This window comes from Heteronotia binoei, chromosome 2 (assembly GCF_032191835.1).
Source record: "Heteronotia binoei isolate CCM8104 ecotype False Entrance Well chromosome 2, APGP_CSIRO_Hbin_v1, whole genome shotgun sequence".
NCBI lineage: Eukaryota > Metazoa > Chordata > Lepidosauria > Squamata > Gekkonidae > Heteronotia > Heteronotia binoei.
Genome location: NC_083224.1, coordinates 42,600,094 through 42,624,661, shown reverse-complemented (window position 1 = coordinate 42,624,661; position 24,568 = coordinate 42,600,094). Strand labels below are relative to the sequence as shown.

At 46.2% G+C, this 24,568-nt stretch overlaps 1 protein-coding gene across 2 annotated transcripts in view; it reads right to left on the bottom strand.

The window, feature by feature from the left end:
- HNF4A (hepatocyte nuclear factor 4 alpha) overlaps window positions 1–24,568 on the bottom strand; it is a 90,056-nt gene that overhangs the window by 30,732 nt on the left and 34,756 nt on the right. Inside the window, exon 1 of one of the 2 annotated variants that reach the window (XM_060230873.1) lies at window positions 1,429–1,676. The exons of the other annotated variant lie outside the window; for it this stretch is intronic. Within the exon in view, the coding sequence (XP_060086856.1) occupies window positions 1,429–1,549 (121 nt within the window). The 5' untranslated portion in view covers window positions 1,550–1,676. Of the gene's footprint in view, window positions 1–1,428; window positions 1,677–24,568 lie in introns of those variants that run through there. 2 annotated transcript variants of the gene reach the window in all.

The following is a 24,568-nucleotide window of genomic DNA, read 5'->3' as shown; positions in this document are numbered from 1 at the left end:
TGGAAGGCTGAGTCAACCTTGAGCCAGCTACCTGAACCCAGCTTCTGCAGGGATTAAACTCAGGTAGTGAGCAGAGCTCAAACTGCAATACTGCAGCTTTACCACTCTGTGCCATGGGGCTCCTTCTGCTATTTAGAGAACATAAGAACATAAGAGAAGCCATGTTGGATCAGGCCAATGACCCATCCATTCCAACTCTCTGTGTCACACAGTGGCCAATATATATATGTGTGTGTGTGTATACACACACACATTTGAAATAAACATGCCAAAGAATGTTCTTTGGCTTTGTGAGCAAAACAGAATCCCCAAAAGGTTTCAGACGGGTGATATGTTAGAGGTAGGCAGAACTGCCTATCTAATGTGTTTTTCCACTCCTGTCCATAAAACAAGGTTAAGGTACTGAAAAGTGAGTTTCCTTTTGGGCTAATACTCTGCTCCTACTTTGAATCATGTCAAACTGAAGGGAAACCATAAAAGTGACCATGCGAAATTCCTCACCGTGTTGTGCACAAATGTGGCAAGATCATCTGAGAACTGGACGTGATGTTCCATCTGTGAACTGTGAGGCAAGAAGTTCCTCGTTCAAATCTCACCTCAGCCAAAAAATTCACTAGGCAGGCTTAGGCAAGCCATGGTCCCTTCACTTTGCTCTCTACCAACCATATGGGGATAACACAGGACTACCATGCAGGGTTGTTGTAGGATTCACTAACCTAATGTGCTTTCAAAAAGCACGTATATATGACTGTCTGAAATCACGATACAGTGCACACCTTAAAATGTTAGTCTTGCAATCCTGAACAGAATTCATTTAAATTGCAATCTTACATGATGTGTGGCACCAGGAATTTCAGAGATTTCTACTACACTGTCGGTACACAACTCCAGTCCCTAATAGCCCTTAGATCTGCAAAATGTCTCTCTAACCAGAGAAAGCAAAACTTCTCATCTGATCCTTCCAAAACGCATTCAACAACCTTACACTCTCAACAGTAGTCATCCTCTAAATATTTTCTTTTCCCTTTGGAACTCACCATCCATTCCACGCTCCAGGTTTGTTTCTCTGCCTTTCACAGCCAGATACGCAGTGTGAGAGAAGATCTATAACATTTCTACACCGCACCCATCCCTGGAAATGTTAGCCAGAACATGCCAAGTGGAGCTCTAGTCAAACAACACACACACAAACCCTTGATGTAAATGGGCAAAAGGGATTAGTCTGGAGAACCTCCACTGACATGGCCCGTTCAGGTTTTCCTTATGTCAGAAGGAAACAGTAAGAGAAAGGATGAATCTGCCACACAGTCCCACTCCCCCTAACAAATACCTTTCAGGGCCAGGCACAGTCTGGCTCCCCCTCTGAATTCTAGGTGTTTTGCCCTTCCAAAGTCAATAGAGAAGAATAAGCTCCGCTTTGCCACTTACCATTGCCTATTGCCAAGACTTGCATGTTCTCAAACTCCAGAGTAGTGTAAGCTGGGTCTAAAGCTGCACTATAATCTGCCATCTCCATGTCTATCAGGGCTTTGGAAAGGCGCATTGTCATCAGCAAACAAGGGGCCGGCTTGCAGCGATTCTGCAGCCAGGGGTTATTGGCCCCGCAACCTCTTCAGACCGATTTTGCTGGCGTCCCCCTATCCGTTGGCTTTTATTTCAAATATTCCTCTGAAAAGATCTGCTGAGCTTCAAGGCCTATACTACCTAGAGGGGTGGAGGCAGGAGGCCAGGGGGTTAATCTTTAATCATCTCACCCACTAACACATGCTGCTCTGCTCAGCTCAGCTTCTTCTTCCTTCCTTCCCCCTCCTCTTTTGGTAGAGCAGTAGCAATTTTGTTGACTGTTTATTATGAGATGAGTCGGCAGCACATTTCCAACTGCAGCTGTGGGACAGGTGTATGAATTAGGGCCAAGCAAACGGTACCTCTCCACAAGCACAAGGCCTTTCCGGGACCTGCTGAAACAAATGCCCAGATATTACAATTGCCTTCTTTGAAGTTAACGCTGCAAAGAATCAGACCACTGGATCTGGACCACAGACAAATATTCCTTCCCCTGTTCTCATTCTGTCTCTGTTTCATAAAGTTCACTCTGTCAGGTCCTCTCTCTTCTCCCACACCCTGTTGTCTCCCTAGTTGTTGAAGGTCAGAGTAACTGGAACTGTAATTTACACACCATCATACACTGGAACAATGTGGAACTTTCATTTTACTTCCCTATAAAACTGTGTTTTATAGGCTCTAACTTCACTATAAACAACTCCCACTCCACAGCATTTACCTACAAAAGATATTTCAGGGCCAGGCACGCAAATGTAAATGAGCAAACTGTGCATTCGGTGTACTCCCTCACAGACCTCTTTTGTGGGCTACTGGAAGAGATTTAGATTGTTTATAACTGCCCTCTTTTCTTTCCTTAAACTGGCACTAGATAGCATTCGACAGGCCTGACACACCAGTCTAGACCTAGCCTTTTCTATCATTTTTGCAGGTCACATTCACAGATTAAGAGAAATTGTACTATTTTTGCTATATGCATGGTTGCCATGTGAGCAGGGGGAACACACTGTGTTCCTTACACATGAACGTGTAAGATATTTTCAGAGGTGGGAGCATGGTGGTCTGCAGGAGAAGAGCTAGATTTGAATCCAGTTTCACCTTAGAAACCAACACAATTTTGAATGTATATGTTTTTGAGAGTCAAAGCTCCCTTTGTCAGACACAAGTCAGAATGGAAATCTCTGATTCCTAGGATTGCCACCAGCAAGAGCTAGAGGTGTAGGGATGCCAGATCCAGGTAGAGAAACTCTTGGAGATTTTGGGGGTGGAGTCTGGGGAAGACAGGGACTTCAGTGGGGTACAATGCCCTAGAATCCACCCTCCAAAGCAGCCAGTTTTCCCAGGGAAACTGATCACTATAGTCTGGAGATGAGCTGTAATTCCAGGGATCCCCAGGCTCCACCTGGAGACTGGCATCCATTGAGTCTTCATATCCCAGTCTAGATGTGGGAGGGGTGTTGCAAATAAAGGAGCCAGGGTGCAGAAGTACCATGCAGAATGTACTCAGCTTGATTAAAGCAGGGGAGAAATGTTTAAGGCAGAAAGTTAGCATCCGAAAAGAACATGTAAAGATTCCTTCCAGTTAATGGTATTTATGAGACTATAATCTAGTCCTCATCCTGTGATTTTCTAGCCATCCAAACTGTACCAGCCATAGGCATTTTGAACAATGGAAGTTCAACATTAAACCCATTCCTCTAAATTTGCAAATAGAATGGAATACCTCTGGAATCTGCTGGCTAAGGAATCCAAGTACCAACAAGGATGATCCTGAGACTCCAGATCATACTAGATGAGATGCAAAAGGATAAATGAATGTATCACCAGAGTATTTGTTTAAAATCTGTTAAATAGTCCTCCTTATTTTGGGAAATATTGACATTGCCTGAATGTTTCTGTCTGGGGGGGAAATAGGCACTCCAAGGGGCTGTTTGATTTTGGGAAAATAACATGACAGGGAGAGTTAATTCATCTCTGCATGCCAGACCCAATCTAAGTTGGGGCTTCCCATAGCTGCTATGTATCAAATAAAAATGCACTGAGACTCCTCCATGGATCTAGGGTCTTGCTCAGTTTTATCCTAAGGATCAGTTAGTACAAAATATGATCACTCAAATCATGATTGGCATCTAGGGTTGCCAGCTTTCAGCTGGGAAATACCTGGAGATTTTGGGAGTGGAGACTGGTGAAGGTGTGGTTTGGGGAAGGGAGGGATCTCAGCAGGATATAATGCCAGAGTCCAGCCTCCAAAGTAGCTGTTTTCTCCAGGGAAGCTGATTTTGGTCATCTGAAAATCAATTGTAATAGCCAAAGATCTCCAGGTGCCACCTGGAAGCTGAATTCTATGCAGGACCGGATCTATATGTTTTTTTTGGGGGGGGGGGCAAAATTCAAAAATGACACCCCTTTATGGGCCATTCTATCTTATGGTCCCATAGAATACAATGGACTCCATACCCAATTTGGTGCCCCCCCTCCATCAGTGCCTGGGACAAGCACCCCCCGTTGCCCACCCCCCCTAGATCCGGCCCTGATTCTATGGATGACTTCTGAACATGTGAATTAGCTTGAAAGCACTGTGAGAGATTGAGGTGATGTATAAAGTGGTATGGAAGTTCTGTTGCTATTTGGTCTGTGAAGATTCCAACTGATGATCATGGTTGAGGGGAATATATTGCAGTTAAGAATGGAAAAATGGCCACTGTCTCCGACTAGTTTACAACCAGACAGATAAGTTTGCTTAATTGTATGCCATTGCTGTCATACTGGAAGAGGCTTTCATCAGCCTAAAGCCTAGCCGAACACAGAGACCACCACTGAACTGATTGCCAACTGCCTGTACACACAGCAACAGCTTCACTTAATGCCTCAGACTCACAAGAAATGAATAGCCGTAGGGGGGAATTACACAAGTAAGGTGTCACCACCAAGAAAGCCTTTGTCTTTGTGCCAAATCACCTCAAATTTAAGAATGAAGCAAAGCAACAGAGCCTGTGCTACAAATCTTAATGGTTAAGCAGGTTCATAAGGGAGAAAGTCCCCTGGTTTTAGGCTGTTGAAGGCTTTCACAGTAATCAAGATCGCTTTGAATTGTGCTCAGATACACACCAATGGCCAGGACAGCTCTGTTAAACCAGCAAAAATATGTTTCCAAGTGGGTATAGCTGTTAGGAGCCTTTCAGCACCAAAGTGGACTCATTTCTGAACAGTCTTTGGAGGAACCCCGAGTAGCACACACTGCAATAGTAATTTAATCTGGATATTTTCAAAGAATGGACAACTGTGTCTAACTTTTTTCCCAAATAAGGAACATAGTTTATGAACTGGTAAAGGCTACAGAGGAGTCCTTGTGAAACAGAGGACCTAACGGGTCCCCTAAGCTACAAATTTGACTCTTGAATGAGAGCGTGCAACCCATTCTGATGTATGCTCCCACTTCAATATTGATTGGTGCTTTTGTTAACCAACAGGGTTTGTTACACACCCAGGAGAGGAGGTATCCCTCGGAGGAAGTTTCAGGTTGGCAGTCTCCAGTCAGCCGAAGTTAAAGTTGCCTTCCAGGCAAAACTCCAGTCAAGAATTGAGGACCCCAGTTGCCCCACAGACCCTTCTCCAGAAGCACTCTGGGAACACCTAAAAACTACCGTCCTGCAGATCTCTGAAGAAGTCCTCGGGTTCTCCACAAGGAAGAACAAGGACTGGTTTGATGAGAACAATCAAGAGATCCAAGATTTACTGGCGAAAAAGAGATCTGCCTACCAAGCACATCTTGCTCAGCCCTCCTGTCCTGGGAAAAAAGCAACCTTTCGCGCTGTATGTAGCAACCTCCAGTGCAAGCTTCGAGACATTCAGAACGAGTGGTGGACCAAGCTTGCTGAGAGAACCCAGCTGTGTGCAGACACTGGTGATTTAAGAGGGTTCTACGAAGCCCTGAAGGCAGTATATGGTCCATCATATCAGACTCAGAGTCCCTTGCGTAGTGCAGACGGCCAAGTGCTCCTCACAGACAAGGCATCCATATTGAACCGGTGGTCGGAGTATTTTCAGGTTCTCTTCAGTGCCAACCGCGTAGTTCAAGATTCAGCAATTCACCTCACCCCACTTCAACCAGTGAAAACAGAGTTGGATGAGATCCCCACTCTAGAAGAGACTGTTAAAGCCATCAAGCAACTGAAAAGTGGCAAGGCAGCAGGAGTTGATGGAATTCCACCAGAGATCTGGAAGCATGGGGGCACAGTACTACATAGCTCACTTCACAAAGTACTTGTCACCTGCTGGGAACAAGGCAAATTACCACAGGACTTTCGTGATGCAATCATCATCACCCTATACAAGAACAAAGGGGAAAAGTCAGACTGCTCCAACTACCGGGGGATAACCCTGCTCTCCATCGCAGGCAAAATCCTTGCCAGAATACTCCTGAACAGACTGGTGCCCGCCATTGCAGAAGAACTCCTCCCAGAGAGCCAGTGTGGCTTCAGAGCTAACAGGAGCACCACTGACATGGTATTTGTTCTCAGGCAGCTCCAAGAGAAATGCAGGGAACTGAACAAGGCTCTGTATGTGACTTTTGTCGACCTTACCAAAGCTTTCGATACCGTTAGCAGGAAAGGCCTGTGGCAAATCTTGGAACGTTTAGGATGTCCCCCAAGGTTCCTCAGCATGATCATCCAGCTACACGAAGACCAGCGAGGCCAAGTCAGACACTGCAACGACCTCTCGGAGACCTTCCCAATAGGCACAGGTGTAAAGCAAGGCTGCGTTCTCGCGCCAACTCTCTTTACGATCTTCTTTAGCATGATGCTTCAAAGAGCCGCAGTAGATCTAGATGATGACGATGGTGTCTACATCCGCTATCGCACCGATGGCAGCCTGTTCAACCTGAGGCGACTAAAGGCCCACTCCAAGACAATGGAAAAACTCATCTGAGAGCTACTGTTTGCTGATGATGCTGCACTCGTCTCCCACTCGGTATCAGCTCTGCAGCATATGACGTCCTGCTTTGCAGAGGCTGCCAAGCTATTCGGCCTAGAAGTTAGTCTGAAGACAGAAGTTCTCCACCAGCCTGCACCCCAGGAAGATTATCACCCTCCCTGCATCACTGTGGGTGAATCAGTTCTGAAGACAGTCCAGCAGTTCAGCTACCTGGGGTGCATCATCTCCTCAGATGCTAAGATCGACAAGGAGATTGACAACAGGCTGGCAAAGGCAAACCGTGCCTTTGGCCGACTGCACAAAAGAGTGTGGAGCAACAAGCATCTGAAAAAAGGCACAAAGATCAATGTTTACAAAGCGGTTGTGATGACAACCCTCATCTACGGCTCCGAATCGTGGGTTTTATACCGTCATCACCTGCGACTCCTTGAGCGCTTTCATCAGCGCTGCCTTCGCACCATCCTCAACATCCACTGGAGTGACTTTGTGACCAACACTGAAGTTCTCAAGCGGGCGGAGGTTACCAGCATCGAGGCACTGCTGTTGAAGACGCAGCTGCGCTGGGCAGGGCATATTTCTAGGATGGAAAACCACCGCCTTCCCAAGATTGCCCTGTATGGCGAACTCTCCACCGGCCATCGAAATAGAGGGGCACCAAAGAAGAGGTACAAGGACTCCTTGAAGAAATCCCTTGGCACCTGTCGCATCAACCATCAGCAGTGGTCTGACCTAGCCTCAGATCGCAAAGCATGGAGGCACACCATCCACCAGGCTGTTTCTTCTTTTGAGAACGCACGCATAGCTGGTCTTGAGGACAAAAGGAGATTGAGGAAGAATCGCACTGCTACAGCACCAACCCTAAATCAGACTTTTCCCTGCAGCCACTGTGGCCGGACCTGCCTGTCCCACATTGGTCTTGTCAGCCACCAGCGAGCCTGCAGCAGACATGGACTATTGCACCCTTCTTAAATCTTCGTTCGCGAAGCCAAGCCAAGAGAGAGAGAGGGTTTGTTAGAAGGATAGAATGGGATAATAATCCCATGACTACCAGTCTAAATGGTACAAATGTGATAAAGAAATAAATAAGATCCTTGGCCATGTGGCTTAATTATTATCAAATGACAGATTTCAGGTGCATTTTACATTTAAAAAGAATCCCTCCCCTCTCCTTCAAATATTTGTTATTATGGTCCCTCAAATCCAGGATTGCCACCTCCAGGCTGGAAAACTCCTGGAGATTTAGGGGTGAACCTGAGAGGGACCTCAGTGGGTATAATGTCATGGAGTCTACTCTCCAAAGCACCATTTTCTCCAGTGAAAAATGATGGTAATTTAAGACAAAAAGGACATTCCAGAGCAGGGTGGGGAATAGAAGAGGGTGACCAAGATGATTAAGGGGTTGGACCACCTTTCCTATGAGGAAAGGGTGAAAACTATGCGAACTCTTCAGTTTAGAAAAGAGACAACAAAGGGCGGACATGATGATAGAGGTTTATTATATATGGGAGCACATACAGCCGAGGCTGTGAGAACTGCACTGGCTGCCAATAGTGTACCGGATTCGTTACAAGGTGCTGGTTATTGCACCCCCAGTCGGAATAAAGTGGCTGACACATAATTATTAGGAAACGGGCCACTTTATTAACTACACAATTTTAACACGACAAGGTAAAACAGCTATTGGACAAGCCCTGGGGTCTTTCACCGACCCTGTCAAGTCCAACAAGGGGCGAGCCACCCTCCCCCCAGCACGAGCCATACAAATGTGGTTAGTGCCGGGCCGGCCCGGCCAACAAATGCCCTCCCCTTCCACTTCAGCCCCGATCCCCAGAAGGAGGTGAATAAGGGGAGGCATGAATACGATCTGCATTCTACGACAGTGAGCCGTAAAGCCCATCTGCCGTTCCTGCAGATCGACTGCACTAAACAGGTGCAGAGGCCTGGGTGCTCACCAGCAAGGTATAAACTCCTTGCTCCTTCTGCCATCGCCAATGCCAAGCCTCTGCTAGGCATTTGCGCCCCCTGGGCAGCCCAGAGCCACCCGAAGACCTTGCCACAATTCACTCAAAAAGGCCCGATTTCCCACGTCGGACAGATGGACTCCCTCTGGCCGGTACAACTCTGCCCTATCCACCCTAATTCCAGGGTGGGGAAGGAAGGTACCCAGACCCCCCTCTAAGGCCTTCCTCAGGGCCCGATTTGCCTTTCTTCTGGCTCGCTCAATCCCCGCAATGTCCAAAGCAGCCCGCCAGACTCTCCGTGGCAGGATGGCAGACCAAATCAGGCGAACTCCAGGCCACCTCTACATGATGGCCCGGAGATCCGCCACTGCCTGCAAGGACAGGGCCTTCCCCTTCATCAAACCCAGATCATTCCCCCCAAAGGTGAATTACGAGTATGTGCGGCAGGGAACCGACCCTTCCTGAAAACAGCAAAGGCAGGAGCCCTGGCCATCTTAACCCCCGACACCCCTATTCAACAATAGCCCACTCGCTCAGCCCAACTGTGAGCCGACTGGCAATCTCCTCGCAAAGTGGGCGGCCCAGAATATCATACTGTGCCCGCATATGAGGATCCGCAGCCTCCCCTGACAAGCCACGGCACCTGGAATGAAAAAAACAATCAACAACTGAACAATAGCTTAACATGACCAAACCCGCAGACTCCGGCCCTTCAGGGAAACAGCAATGGACGCACATAGGCACGGTAAGCAGCCGAGCGCCAACGGCCCACCCATTGGATGGCTGGTCCAAGATAGCCCATTGCTTCTGCAGCAGCCCCAATTCGGAATGAATGGGTCCCGAATTTAAATTTCCCCAATCCTAACTTATCCGGTGCCTGTGACGTCACCGCCCAAAATTGATACTTCGTGAGGGGGTCCCCCCCCCCGAATGACATAAAAACGGCCTTTGGGCGTTCCCTCGGACAGCCACATATTGCTGTAATGCTTGCACTGGACATAAGCCAGCCTCCTCACAGGGACCGAGCTTAACCGTGGTGCCCTTCTGCTTTTGGTCCGTTTTGGATCGCCGGACACGCAACAACGCGTGTCCGTCTGCAAATGTTACATCACTGCACTGCAATGCACCATCAGACTGGTCACTCCATGACAGCCGCACTAGTTCACATACCCTTAAGGCACCAAAAAATGCCATAAGTGCCGCTGCGTGGAACAGCGCAACTTCATAATCCGAACTACAAACCTCCAGGCAAACGCCACCCAGCCCTTTAAGTATAGACGGGGAGATGGGCTGTTGGGCATTCGCTCGCCCCCCACGCTCCCTAGACCAGCCTTCTAGAATCTTTTTTACTCTAAAATCATCTACGGCCACCGGGTACCCTTGTGCCTTACTAATAAAAGCTAAAGCCGCCAACTGGCCCCGGATGGATTTAACTGCTAAGCCCTTGATTTTTTGGTGCACACAAAAGTGCATCAGGTGTGATACTGGGATAGGCCGGCAATCACCCAGCCCCATCGAATTCCTAAATACCCTAAACTGCAAGGCAGCATGCTCATAGGCTTTCCGGGTACTCGGGGCCAATGCTAAAAGAATTGCCCTACCGGCTTCTGCCTGACAAGCTGCCACAGGTCCCGAGGCATCTGAACCGGCTGAGGATTGGCCTCCGGGGCCAGCTGATGAAAGCGCTCCATCTGTCGGCGAGACAGAGAATCCGCCACCCCGTTATTAACCCCAGGCACGTGCTTAATTAAAAACAAAATATTTAAACGAAGGCAGCAAAGTGTGAACACCCTGACCAGGTTCATTACTGGTATGGACTTGGAGGACAAGGAATTGATGACATGCACAACCGCCAAGTTGTTGCACCAAAAGTGCACAACTTGGTTGGCCAACTGTTCCCCCCAAATACATACTGCCACCACAATTGGAAAAAGCTCCAAAAATGTCAAGTTCCTGCAGATGCCGCTGGCTTGCCACTCCTCAGGCTACTGCTCCACGCACTAGTGTCTCCTAAACAAAACACCAAAACCGGAAGAACCTGCAGTGTCTGAGGATATCTGGAGGTCGGCTTCAAATCCTCATGCCAAAAGGATACCCCTTTGAATGACTCCAAGAAGTTCTCCCAGACCTCCAAATCATTGCGCATGCTAGCCATTATGCGCACTCTATGATGAGGTAAACGCAGAGACCCCATGGCATCACAAAGGCGGCGAAGGAATGCCCTGCCCGGCGCCACCACTCTACAGGCAAAATTGAGATGCCCTACCAGTTGCTGAAGCTCCAATAGTGACACCTTATATTTTCGCTTTAATGCTGCTATCTTTACCCTCAGCTGCTGAACCTTTTCAACTGGCAGCCGAGAAGCTTGCTGGACGGTATCCAACTCGATACCCAAAAATGTAAGCCGAGTAGCAGGGCCCTCCGTCTTCTCGTGTGCCAACGACACGCCGAGCTCGTCCACCAGCCTCATGAAAAGCTCCAAAAGCTTGGCACAATGCCCAGTCCCTGCCGTGCCCACGAACAGAAAATCATCTAAATAATGAACCATCTCCCCACGCCCCAATCTATCCTTCAACAGCCGTTCCAAAAAGGAACTAAACTGCTCGAAGGCAGCACAGGATACAGAGCACCCCATCGGTAATGCTCTATCCATGTAAAACTTTCCCTCGAACTTAAACCCCAACAGCTCAAAGTCCTCCGGGTGCACTGGTAGAAGTCGAAATGCCGACTTAATGTCGCAAAGGAAGTGTAGCCTTGGTCAAAGGAAGTGTATCTAACTGAGCAAAGGTGGTCGGGAATTCCATCATTCACAGACCCACCGCTGGGATATGAAAGGTGATGAATCAACCTATATTCACCCGCCGCCTTCTTAGGAACCACTCCCAATGGGGAGACCCTCAAACATGGAACTGGGAAGGCTTCGAAAGGACCAATAACACACCCTTCCGCACATTCCTTCGCTATCTTTGCCCTAACCAGCCCCACAACAGAACGAAGGTTGGATGCCCTACAAGGCGCCCTCGGCCCCTGAAATGGTATCCTGAACCCCAAACTAAACCTTTCCCACAAATACGCCCCGCCCTTTCCAACCTTTCCAATGCCCCGCCCTCCTGAAACACCCGGATGCCCGGGAAGCTCCACGCAGCCTCGCATCCTTCCAAGAATGCAAAAGCCGGCCCCATTGCGCATAGCCGCTTTCGCGGCCTGGCCAGGGCGGGGCCAAATTACCTTTAAAGCCCTATATGGCCGAGGACCTGCCTACCTTAGGGACCGTCTCTCCCCATATATTCCTCAGAGGGTACTGAGATCTGGTTTGCAAAATCTATTGACAATCCCTGGGCCAAAGGAGGTCAAACTGAAAGCTACAAGAGAAAGGGCCTTCTCAATTACAGTTCCCCACTGGTGGAACCAACTGCCAGAGGAGGTGCGGGCCTTGCGGAGCCTTGCCCAGTTCCGCAGGGCCTGCAAGACTACCCTCTTTCAGCTGGCTTTTTCTTAATGTGGAATCTATTGTACCGTCGTCACGGAAAAATTGTGAGATGGGTAACATCAAGACTGTAGCACCAAACTATTTTGATGGCACTAAATTTTTTATGTTTAAAACAATTTTATTTAGTAATATGGTAACAATATCTATTTCTTGCATCATTAATAACTTCTTTTATCTATCCCATATATTACTTTCTAACCACCCCTCCCCCCGTTACTTGACCCCCGCCGGTGTTATTTACTTAAGATACTAACATTTAAAGGTACCCTTAACTAATAAAAACAAAAATTAATATCCTTCTTCCTTCTAATACTTAATCATTATCAAAAATTGTCCAATGTCCTTTTATTTTCCACTCTTTTTCTACATATCTTCTAAACTTTTTCCACTCCATCTTAAAAACTTCTAAATCATAATCTCTTAAAGTTCTTGTTAACTTGTCCATTTCACTCCATGTCATAACTTTTACAATCCAATCCCATTTCTCTGGTATTTTTTCTTGCTTACACAACTGTGCCTACAATGTCCTAGCAGCTGAAAGCAAGTACCAAATTATAGTTCTTTGATGGAACTAAATTTGATGGGTTTAATTAGATGGTTTTAATCTATGATAATAATATATATAAGCAAGTTGTACTATGTTGTGTAAATAGTTGTTTTTTAACTATTGTAATGTTTGTATATTATGTTATGCTATGTGAGCCGCCCTGAGACCGCTCCGGCGGGGAGGGAGGGATACAAATTAAATATCATCATCATCATTATCATTATTATAAATTTATGCATGGAGAAAGTGGACAGAGATAACTTTTTCTCCTCCCAAAATACTGGAACTCGAGGGTATCAAATTCTGTTGATGGAAAGTAAAAATGTGAAATTGACTGCCAAAGAATGTAGTGGTGACCACAAATTGGGGATCAGACAGCTTCATGGAAGATAGATCTATCAGTGGCTACTAGCCATGGTGGCTAAAGACAACCTTCACATTCAGAAGGCAGTAAACCTCTGGATACCAGTACTTGGGGGCAGGCAGTATCAGTGAAAGGCGTTGGCCTGTGTACCCTCTTGTTGACCTTCCATAGTAACTGGTTGGCACTAGGTGAGACAGGATAGTGGACTAAATAGATCACTGGTCTAATCCAGGAGGGCTCTTCTTATGTTCTTGTGGAGATCAGTTATGATTCTGGAGATCTGCAAGCCCCATCTGGAAGTTGGCAACCCTATTTTCTTCTATATATCCCCACATTATCAATTACTATTGTAAGCTTGTGGGTTTGGGCTACTGTTGGAGTTTGAGAGGAAAAGGTATTTTGGCTCTGAGGGAGAGTTGTAGAAGAGAGCTAAGGGAAAACATAATCCTGAGGGAAAAGACAGTTCTGAGAGGGGGGAGGGTTCTGAGGAGAAAAATGCGAGACAGAAGTCATCTGGGTCCAAGGGCAGAGAACAGTGTGATCTTAAGAAGTCTCAGGTGAGCTGCAGCCTCTGGAGATCTGCAGCAACACAAAAAACCTGAAGAGCAGCTCCACCACAGCCAGCCAAATCACAGCAAGCAGAGTGTGACTAGAATTGCCAGATCTAGAATGGGAAAAACCTGAAGATTTTGGGGGTGGAGCCTGAGGAAGACAGGGTTTGGGACTTGAATGGGCAATAATGCCATAGAGCAGGGGTGTCAAATATACAGTTTGGGGGCCGAATCAGGCCCCCGAGCAACTGGCTGTCATCTGCTTCCTTCTCCCTCTCTCTTGCTTCCTTCTGCATAATAGGTTGTTTTGCAAGGCTTGCTCAATCTGGGTACTCATTTTACTGACCTCCGAAGGATGGAAGGCTGAGTCAACCTCGAGTCATCTACCTGAACCCAGCTTCTGCCAGGATTGAACTTAGGTTGTGAGCAGAGTTTAGGACTGCAGTACTGCAGCTTTACCACTCTACGCCATGGGGCCCAACAAGGTCTCATTTATGTCAGATCCGGTCCTCATAATAAATGAGTTTGACACCCCTGATAGAGTCCACCTTCCAAAGCGGCCATTTTCTCCAAGAGACTTGCAGAAGGCCTCAGTGAGGGGGAGTGTAAAAGACTCTTAATCATCTCTTTGGAAATTGCACTGTCTTAAGTTTGAGTATTGTATACTGTGCCCTGCTTTGATTCCCTATCTCTACTTCCATTTTAAATTGTACATGTGATTGGTTATGGGTGATTGGAGTGCCTGGGAGTTGTTTGAATGTTTGTTGTTGTTGTTGTTTTGCCTGCTGGCCATCCCTCTTGTTAGGAATTGGGGGTCAGTGGGCTGGAGGCACTGCTCTGTGTGTGTGTGTGTTATCTCTCCCTTCTATTTACAAGTCCAGGTCCCTTAACTTCTTCTCTCAGCTGGGATTGTTGGGAGAAGCTGGAATTACACTTCAACTTGTGCATGGTACTACATAGCATTCAAAGTATTCTGTGTAGTTCAAGCAGCTACAAGTCAATGGGAGCCTTTTCATACAATTCACTAGCTTTGGGATCACATTCCTGAATAGCAAGCATACAGGACGCTAGGGCTGCCAGTAGGGTTGCCAAGTCCAATTCAAGAAATATCTGGGGACTTTGGGGGTGGAGCCAGGAGACTTTGGGGGTGGAGCCAGGAACAAGGGTATGACAAGCATAACTGAACTTCAAAAGAGTTCTGGCCATCACATTTAAAGGGACAGCACACCTTTTTAAATGTCTTCCTTCCATAGGAAATAATGAAGGCTAGGAGCACCTTCTTTTGGGCTCATAGAATTGGATCCCCTGGTCCAATCGTTTTGAAACTTGGGAAGTACTTTGGGGAGAGGCACTAGATACTATACAAAAATTTTGGTGCCTCTACTTCAAAAAACAGCTCCCCCAGAGCCCCAGAAACCTCCAGATCAATTCCCCATTATACCCTATGAGAATCGATCTCCACATAGGAAATAAGGAAGTGTTCAGCAGATGTTTCCCTCTCCCCACCCCCCCACCCCGTTTCTGGCGACTCTGAAGCAGGGGACTGGCCTCTCTACTCACGAGTTACTTCCATCTTCTTCACAGCAACACAGACACACCATCCCAAGAGGAAGCCTTTCAATCGGAGACTGAAGCCTCCAGAGGTGCAAAGACACATGGTCCTTTGGGGGCGTGGCTTCCCCCCGCCGGCCAGCTGACTGGGGGTGGGAAGGAGTCTGCGAAAGTGGAAGAACCCCCGCTGGGACCTGGGGATTGGCAAGCCAGGTCTATGTTGGAAAATACCTGGAGATTTTGGGGGTGGAGTTGGGAGACGGTGGGGTTTGGGGAGGGGAGGGGTCTCAACATTATACAATGCCATGGAGTCCACCTTTCAAAGCATCCATTTTCTCCAGGGAAGCTGATCTCTGCCATCTGAAGATCTGTTTGTAAAACCAGGAGATTTCCAGGCCCCACCTGGTGGCTGGTAACCCTACAGGACACCTACATTTTTTTCTTCTGACAATCTCTAGTTTGGGGAGATATCAGTTTATGTAGAAAAGTGGTTGGAGCCGCTTAAACTGGGGAGTGGTCCAGTTTATGATCCGCTTATTGTACACTTACCAAAACTCAATAAATGTAAATCAGTTTATCATTTAACAGCATCAGCTGAATTACACTGAAAAGCTAGTAATAATTAATGATTATGACTAGGTGTTTATGTAATGAAAACATCCCAGTTTCATTTTTGTGCAACCTATGTGATTTAATCTGCAGATAGTAAATTAACAACCCTCCACTAGCATCAACTACTCTACATAGCAATTATCCTGAAAGACAGAAATGCAGCCATAATCCAAAACCATGCAGGATATGAAACTAGCTTTGAATCTGGTTTATTAACCAGACTTAGTCCTAATCATGGTTTTGTGTGAGATATAAATGCAGACATCCTAGCTTGTTCCCTGGCAATGCTCTGATAACCCCCTGGTGACAGACATGCCTGGCTGGCCAGGATTTTGATTTTTTTTTTTTTACCAGGAACACACAGGAACACAGTTATGGCTGACTTGGCATCAGAGGTGTGAGTTCCTGTGTGAAACAATGGTGACATCAGGGGGTGTGGCATAATAGGCAAATTAGTTCCTGCTAGGGTTTTTCTACAAAAAAAGTCCTGTGCCTAGCCATAGCTTGGGCAATGAAACTAGCATTTGCCAAGACAAATCCAGATTCTGTTGATCATCAGGGATGAAACAGAGCTTTTTTGTAGCAGGAACTCCTTTGCAAATTAGGCCACACTCCCCTGATGTAGCCAATCCTCCTGGAGCTTACAGTAGGCCCTGTACTATGAGTCCTTTAAGCTCTTGGAGGATTGGCTACATCAGAGGTGCATGGCCTAATATGCAAAGGAGTTCTTGCTACAAAAAAAGCCCTGGATGAAACTAACAAGCCTGTAGAGAGAACTGATAAGAAAATGGCTGAAATTATAGCTCCTAAGACTCTTGGCAGCCCTTGTAAAGGCAGAAAAGTAGGATATGGATTCTGTATATAAATAAATGAATCCATCTTGTGCTTTGAGTCCCACAAGAGACTCTACCAGTAAGATGTCAGTTACTGTCCCTGTTGCCAATCCTCTGCAAGCAGAAACCTAGTTTAAAAATCTAATCAGAGTGAAAACAAACCACTTCTCTGTTGTGTGTGTGATGTCTAAGCAGACCACACAGAAGAATAGTCTGCTCACTACTCGACACATGGCCTCTACTAGAGTAGCCAACCTCCTGATAGATCTCTATAATATTCAAAGCACTCTCAGTCAAAACATCTCATAAGCATACCCTGATGCACAGAACACCCATAGTGAATACAAAGGAAGGACTCAAATAAAGAATAATACAAAACACAGTCTATGGATTACAACCACTAGTTCTTCCACATTCAAAGGAATCCTTGGTCCAACAACTCCTGAGGAGACAGTGTAGTGTTTTATATGGAACTGAAGAAGATGATGATATTGGATTTATATCCCACCCTATACTCAGAATCTCAGAGCGGTCACAATCTCCTTTACCTCCCCCACACACAACAGACACCCTGTGAGGTAGGTGGGGGTGCAAGAGCTCTTACAGCAGCTGCCCTTTCGAGGACAACTCCTACGAGAGCTATGGCTGACCCAAGGCTATTCCAGCAGCTGCAAGTGGAGGAATGGGGAATTAAAATTGGTTCTCCCAGATAAGAGTTCACACACTTGACCACTACACCAAACTGAGGGCTTGTACTGATGATCGTTTGCAGGAGGATTAAGGTAACGGGGTCCACAGTGGCACTACCCTTTATGAAAAGACAACTAAAGGAAAAACTGCTAGAGGTTTATAGAACTGTTAATGTTGTGAAGAAAGCAAAGAGAATGATCCTTTTCTTCCTCTCCCATAATATTAGAATAGAGGTAGGAAATCCCCAACATGCATGCCAAAGTGATCCACCAGAGCATTTTGCTTGGAACTGAAGCAACCAAGGCACTGGCACTAGTAGTGGGGACTTCAGTGCAGGAGAAGGGCATATGCATGCCCAGACTTGTACAGTTTATGATCCACTTATGGCGTTTAGTACTTCCCCCCCCCAAAAAAAAAGATACTGTCATGTGGTGGCTAGTATGCTTCACTGAGACCTTAGGAGCCCCAGGTTCAAATCCCTGGTCATCTATGAGTAACCATGATCCAATCATCCTCTCCCATCCTAACCTACCTCACAAGGTCCATGTGAAAATGAAATGGAGCGCTGTATACCTCCCCCAGCTCCTTGGAGGTGTGAGGAAAAACCCCTTACAGAACATCGTAATCACTAACTTGGTTGCCAGAGCACCTGGAGAAGTAGCCCACACACGTCTGGCCAGAGAGTGTGAGTGAACCTATCCAGGGGCAAAAGGGACATGCAGTACTAACAGCCATAATGCGATGAAGGCACTTAAGATCGGTACAAGAGTGCCCACCAGGAGAACAGAGGGCTTTCCGCCGTTCTGTATGAGTCCATCCCGGCCGTGGAGTGAAGGAGACTGCGCCGCCAGGAGCTATCCAGGCGAATGGTTTTGAAGCACTGACCATGGAATCCACTGTGGAGGGCTAACACCACACACAGCCATCTTCCTACCAGGCCAGACTCCATTCCAGCAAAGCGAATGGCTCACGTACTTGCCAGATGTCACCTGTGATTGCAGGCAATCAACCCACCCCAGGCATGACCAACTATCCAACCGCCACTGTCTTTGTCCAGCGAAACCTTGGGCAAAACACTGGTGACAATAGAAGATTGAAGAAGAGGAAGACAATCTTCAGCCAGAGCCAAGTTCCTTTGTGTAAACCGGGTGTTACCTTAGATAACAATTTGGCCCTCTATTGTCACGCTCTTAGATAAGTGTGATAAATTCAAGCACACATCCACCCAGTGATTTCCCCCATTCTTCTCTGTACTGTCCCCTTGGAGCACCCCCACCCTGGTCCATTTCAACCTGAAAGTTCACTCAGGTACCCAGGACCCAAGCCTGTTCATTGGTCAGGAATGGGCACCCAATTAGGTGCCACCAATGAACTTTCTATTGGCTATCGCAGTAGTCTAGCCCTTATGGTCACTGTGAAGCCTCCCCTTTTTGGGAGGTCATGCATCAGCTGACCACCTCCCTCCTCCCTCGTACCTCCCATCCCCTAAGGGCTCAAGATAGTCCTTATAACCTGTGGACTAGCTACCCACAGGTGCGCTTCTAGCAGTATCCCAATTCCGCTGTCTAGATCCATCCCCGATTCTAAGGCCAAGTTTTGGGTCCCCTCTCCCACTTCCGCGCTCGTTGCAATTGGAGCCTTCCTTGAAGACTACGATAGGTAAATATCACCCTGTTCGTCTACCCATGTGTTTCTCTATCTCTCTCTCTATTTTTCTTAGGACTGTATGTATGATTTTATGAGTATTTTATCTTGTATGGAAGCCTATATTTTTCTGGAATAAATTTTAATTGTTTTACTTAATTAGAGTCCCTGATAAATTTAAGCATTAATTTCTGGATGTGGAATCCTGTATACACAGGTAAAAGATCCTGATTAAGCCAGGTGCCCACCTGACAATTCCCCAACCTCGTTTTGAGGGCATTTTGGCTTACAGAGGACAGGCAGGATCAAAAATACAAATAATGTATTTTTCTAAAGGTGTGCATAATTGTTCATGTGGTAAAGCCACTTATCAATCTATACAGTAATTAATCAATTAATTCACTCCCTTTTCCCCTGATAAGGACTCAGCGTGGCTCACATCAGTCACCTGTCTTCCTTTTATTCTCACAGCAACCATGTGATGCAGGTTTAACATATTTTTTGCGGCCATTTGGTCCCCCATTGTAGAATATCTCTCTGAGGAGGGAATCTTACCCCATTAATAAGCAGGGCTCTTCTTGTTTGTTCTATTGAATAGAAATACATTGGCATTAAAATTTGCTGAAGGCTATGTTTTAATGTTTGCATATAGAAATGGTTTCTCCTTTGTTTGTGTTTTGTTTTGATGTATTGTGTTAGATAAAAAATAAGAAATAAGTTCCCAAATGGGCATGACCAGGGTTTGTTTTATAGAAAAAGCCCAGCAGGAATTCATTTGCATATTAGGCAATACCCCTAACATCATCATTGTTTCAACAGGAACTCCTTTGCATATTAGGCCACACCTCTGACACCAAGCCAGATGCAACTGCATTCCTGTGTGTTCCTGCTCAAAAAACAAACAAACAACCCTGCGCATGACAATCACACACAAAAGACACACAACCTTTACAAAAGAAATAACACACATCTATTACAGTAGCAGCCATTGCATTTCCTATCCTGGAGCTGGCAACCCTACCCTGGGCTCTCTTCACATGGCCAGTCCTGTTCAAAAATCACAGCTGGCTTGAAAAAGGATTGCCACCATTGGAATAATCGTGGCTTGTTCCTTTCCACTGCTCCTCTGTTTAGATGGAGCAGGCTTCTGGCCTTGGAAATTTGGGGGCATGCCTGTGGAAGGGCAAATTTGGGGTGGGATTTCACAAACTCTATGGTATACCATAGTGTTTGCCTTCTGAAGCTGTCATTTTCTCCAGGTGAACTAATCTATGTAGTAAGGCAATCAGTTGTAATTCTAGGAGAATTCAGCGGCTGGCAACCCTTCATGTGACCACTAAGGACAGAATGATTCTTCCGTGGCTCTTCCCTTCAGCCTGGAGCCTGCTGAGCCAATAATTCATTTGGTTGATAGAAAGAAACAATGGAGTGCAAGAGAGTCAGAGAGGCGGAGAAAGAGCCTTAATAACCCAATTGAAGGGTTTTCAGCCCCAATTCAGGCTTGGACAAAGTGATCCCTGTGATTAGATAAATGCATACAGACACCAAGTTAAATATGAGCAGGATTTGCCGTAGTGTCTAGTGCAATATAGTAAACATCCAGGACATTTTGCACAGTTCAGCAAAAGAGCCCTAACTAAATAAGGCCAGGAGAGTTGTCTTTCCCCGCTGCATGGTTTGAAGGGCCTAGCTCCGGAAGGATTAAGGCTGCCAGAAACAGCAAACGAAAGAGGTGTATGCACAAGGGGTCGTAGGATGGGAGGTTTCTTAAGAGGAACAGAAGGATTAAATACCTGGAAATTGTCAAGAGATCATAACAAGCCTTTCATCTCTAGTAGTGATGACTCAGATGTACCACTGCTGCAGTTTGCAGTGGTCAATGGCACTAGTCAATAGCAGTGCTATCCTAAGCAGAGATACACCATTATAAATACATCGAAGTCGATAGGCTTAGAAGGATTTATGTCTATTTAGGACTGCACGATACATAGCTTCTACTTTTTCCTACTCTCTACAGCATCATGCCGATAAAAGTTATTGTATTGACTCTCTACAGCTGCACACAACACAGCAGTGCAATCCTTGTCCCGTGTTTTGCAAAGATGAATAAGCTTAGTTCAGACATAATAATATAAAACCTGGATTGGAAACCATTGTTTGAAGTTGGTATATTATTAATTGCATTTAGTCTCAACTGTGGTTTTGCACAGTGTATGAATGCAGATATCCTGGCTTAATCCTGGGATGTTGTCCAGCTCTGTCCTCATGCGCTGCTTGGGTGTAGAGACCAAGGGAAAGCAATGAAACCAGCATGTCTCAAAGCAGTCCAGGATCTGAGCAACATTGAAAGGCAGCACCATTCAAGTGTCTTTCAATGTTGTAATGGAATGGCGTTTTTTGCCCAGAGTCTGAAAATGTTGTAAAAAGGATTTCTGCAGCACTAAGAAGCCTGTGTGAAACAAGGGTTCCAGTACAACCTTGTTCTTTTCAACCTTTTAGATTGCTGGCTGCATATATTGAGAGACATTGATCAATTGCACAACTATCTCACCAGGGCTCCTTGGAATGAACTGAGCAATGATTGCTATAAAGACTGGATTGATTCCTGATGAACACGTTCCCTATTTTGCTAAGGACCAATTGCATGGTCTACCATGAACTAATATATGCTTTTGTATCTGTTGAATTGTTTGGCGAGTTTGTGGGTTGTACGGAGGCTGGTTTTCACGGAAAGCCTTGTGCTTTGGATTTCTCTGCCTATAATTGAAATGATGCGCTTCGTGGATTGCACAACCTCCAGGTGGGGTCTGGTGATCTCCCAGAACTAAAAACTACAGAGATCAATTTCCCCAAAGAAAATGGCAGCTTTGGAAGTTGGAGTCTATGACATTATACGCTGCTGAGGTCCTTCCCCTTCCCAAACTCTTCCCTTCACAGGCTCCACCTCCAAATCTCCAAGAATTTCCCAACATGGAGTTAAATCCAAGCAGCAGTAAGTAAGGGAAAGAACTACTATGGTCTCAAGATTATTCGCAAAACTACAGATTGTTTTAGCAGCAGGCAGATCCCATCCCCTAACTTCTTTTTTCACAGTGGTGTACTTTTAACAATGCTGGGAAATCCAGGGTGGATTTCCTAGTGTTGTTGAAATACTCAACCAGGGCTAGGGTTGCCAAGTCCAATTAAAGAAAAATCTGGGGACTTTGGGGGTGGAGCCAGGAGATTTTGGGGGTGGAGCCAGGAGACATTGGGGGTGGAACCAGGAACAAGGATGTGAAAAGCATAATTGAACAAGGGAGCTCTGGCCATCACATTTAAAGGGACAGCACGCCTTTTTAAATGCCTTTCTTCCATAGGAAATAATTAAGGATAGGGGCACCATCTTTTGGGGCTCATAGAATTGGACCCCCTGGTCCAATCTTTTTGAAACTTGGGGGGTATTTTGGGGAGAGGCTCTAGCTGCTATACTAAAAATCTGGTGCCTCTACCTCAAAAAATAGCCCCCCCCAGAGCCCCCAATACCCATGGATCAATTCCCTATTATTCTCTATGGGAATCGTTCTCCATAGGGAATAATAGAGTGCCTAGTAGACATTTCCTTCCCCCCCACACGCTTTCTAAAGGGGGGGTGGGCCTCCATACCAGGGAATTCCCCCCCTCCCTGCCCCCTCCCTCTCTCTCTCACACACACACACAAACACTTACCGTACTTGGTCTTCTTCCAGCAGAATTTGCTGGCTGTGAAAACGAACGTAAGGCTGCACAGGAAAAGAAAGGGAGGGGCCGTTCCTGTTTCCTGTGCAGCCTTAAAGGGCCCTTCCTGTTTCCTGTGCAGCCTTAAAAACAGATCCCAAGCTGTAAAACATGATGCTTGCAGGTATGTTCTCTCTCCCCCGCCCCCAGACTTTTTAAGAGCAGGGGAGGAGGCTGAAAATTTGGGAGTCCCCAGCCAGGGCGGGAGGGTTGGAAAGCCTAACCAGGGCTGTTTTTGAGCAGGAACACACAAGAACACAGTTGCAGCTGGCTTGGCATCAGGGGGTATGGCCTAATATACAAATAAGTTCCTGATGGGCTTTTTCTACAAAAAGCCCTGTTTGAAACAATGGTGATGTTGGAGGGGTGTGGCCTAATATGCAAATATGTTCCTGCTGGACTTTTTCTACACAAAAAAGCCTTGTACTTTACTAACACTTGTTGAAATACTTACCTAACAAATACTTAACTAAGACTTTTCCTACTTACTGTCCATCTAAGCCTAGAACTGCCTTGGCCTCTGGCCTGAAATGGATAGGTTATGTGGGCCTTTGAGCACCGTGGCACAGAGTGGTAAAGCTGCAGTACTGCAGTCAGAGCCCTCTGCTCATGTCCTGAGTTTGATCCCAGTGGAAGCTGGTTCAGGTAGCTGGCTCCAGGTTGACTCAGCCTTTCATCCTTCTGAGGTTGGTAAAGTGAGTACCCAGCCTTGCTGGGGAAAAAGTGTAGATGACTGGGGAAGGCGATGGCAAACCACCCCGTAAAAGTCTGCCGTGAAAACGTTGTGAAAGCAACGTCACCCCAGAGTTGAAAATGACTGGTGCTTGCACAATGACTGGTGCTTGCACCTTTACCTTTTACCACTCATACAGGTTAAGTGAAACTGTTTTTCCTCCCATTCTCACACAAGGCCTGCTTCCATTGAGACAGGATTAGCCTCTTACAAAGAGGGAGTACAGAACAGGGGGGGGGGGGGAATGTCTCTAACTTTAATAATAGAGGGTCTGTCATGCAGACAGCAAAGTCAATAATGATCCCCTGCTGACCTCTTTCCCTGGTGTTTAGATCCTACTTGGGAGGAGCTGAGGGAAAAGCTAAGATCTCCCCAGCAAAAGAGGCCATCTCACTTGAAGGCCCACTGCCCTGGATTTTTCAAATTTGTGGAGATGAAAAGAAGCAATGTTGCAGCTCTGATATTAAGTACACAGGAATGCAGTGCCCATACATGAAAATGCCATCTGAAGTCTTATAGGTGTTTTCCTCATCAAAGCAGGCCATGAGGTAAACCTCGCTCAGGCACTGCCCTGAGTTACAAGACCAAGAACTAAAGTCCTAGGGGAATCATGCCAGCACAATCATCTCTCAAACCGTCCCTTCTGCTTCCCCCCCTTTGAAATTTCAAATTCCAGTTTGTGGACAAAGTCCTAACTATCTCAGAATATAGATCTCCGACCACTGACCAAACTCCATTTCAAGCAACTATCTAGTAATGCTTTTCCCCAGGCGCTGACATTCAACGCCTGAAGCTGAGAAGATCACAAACCAGTTTTACTTGCCAGAATACCCACACACCTTGAAATAATGGATTTTTACTATTTTGTACTTGTGTGCATGACTTCAGAGTCAGAAACGGGGAAGAAGATATCTATTGATCATCTCTAACAGACCAGGTAGGAAGATTCTTGTCACCTGCGTGTCCTGCTAACATGTATTACAAAGGAGAGGGATAGAATCTTCTATTGTGTTTGAACCCATCATTTTAGGCCATGACTTAAGATGTTTTTTGGTTTTTTAAAGGAAGACAATGTAAAAAGGTAGGGGACCAAAAGTTGAAGAGATAGGATGAAAGAACTCCAGCTGGAGACTCTTGATGAGGTTAACAGATAACTCCAGCAGAATTTTTCTCCCTCTCATCCTTTCCAATTCTCTCCAGATCAGGCCAGACTTACTTTTGTGCTAATCATTTCTTGGCCTGTTTATCTGGCATTAAAAAATTAACAGAGGATAGTTTACTGCCTGACCTGCTCATCACCGCAAGAAATGACACAAGAAAACTGTCCAGGGAAGATTTTCAGTC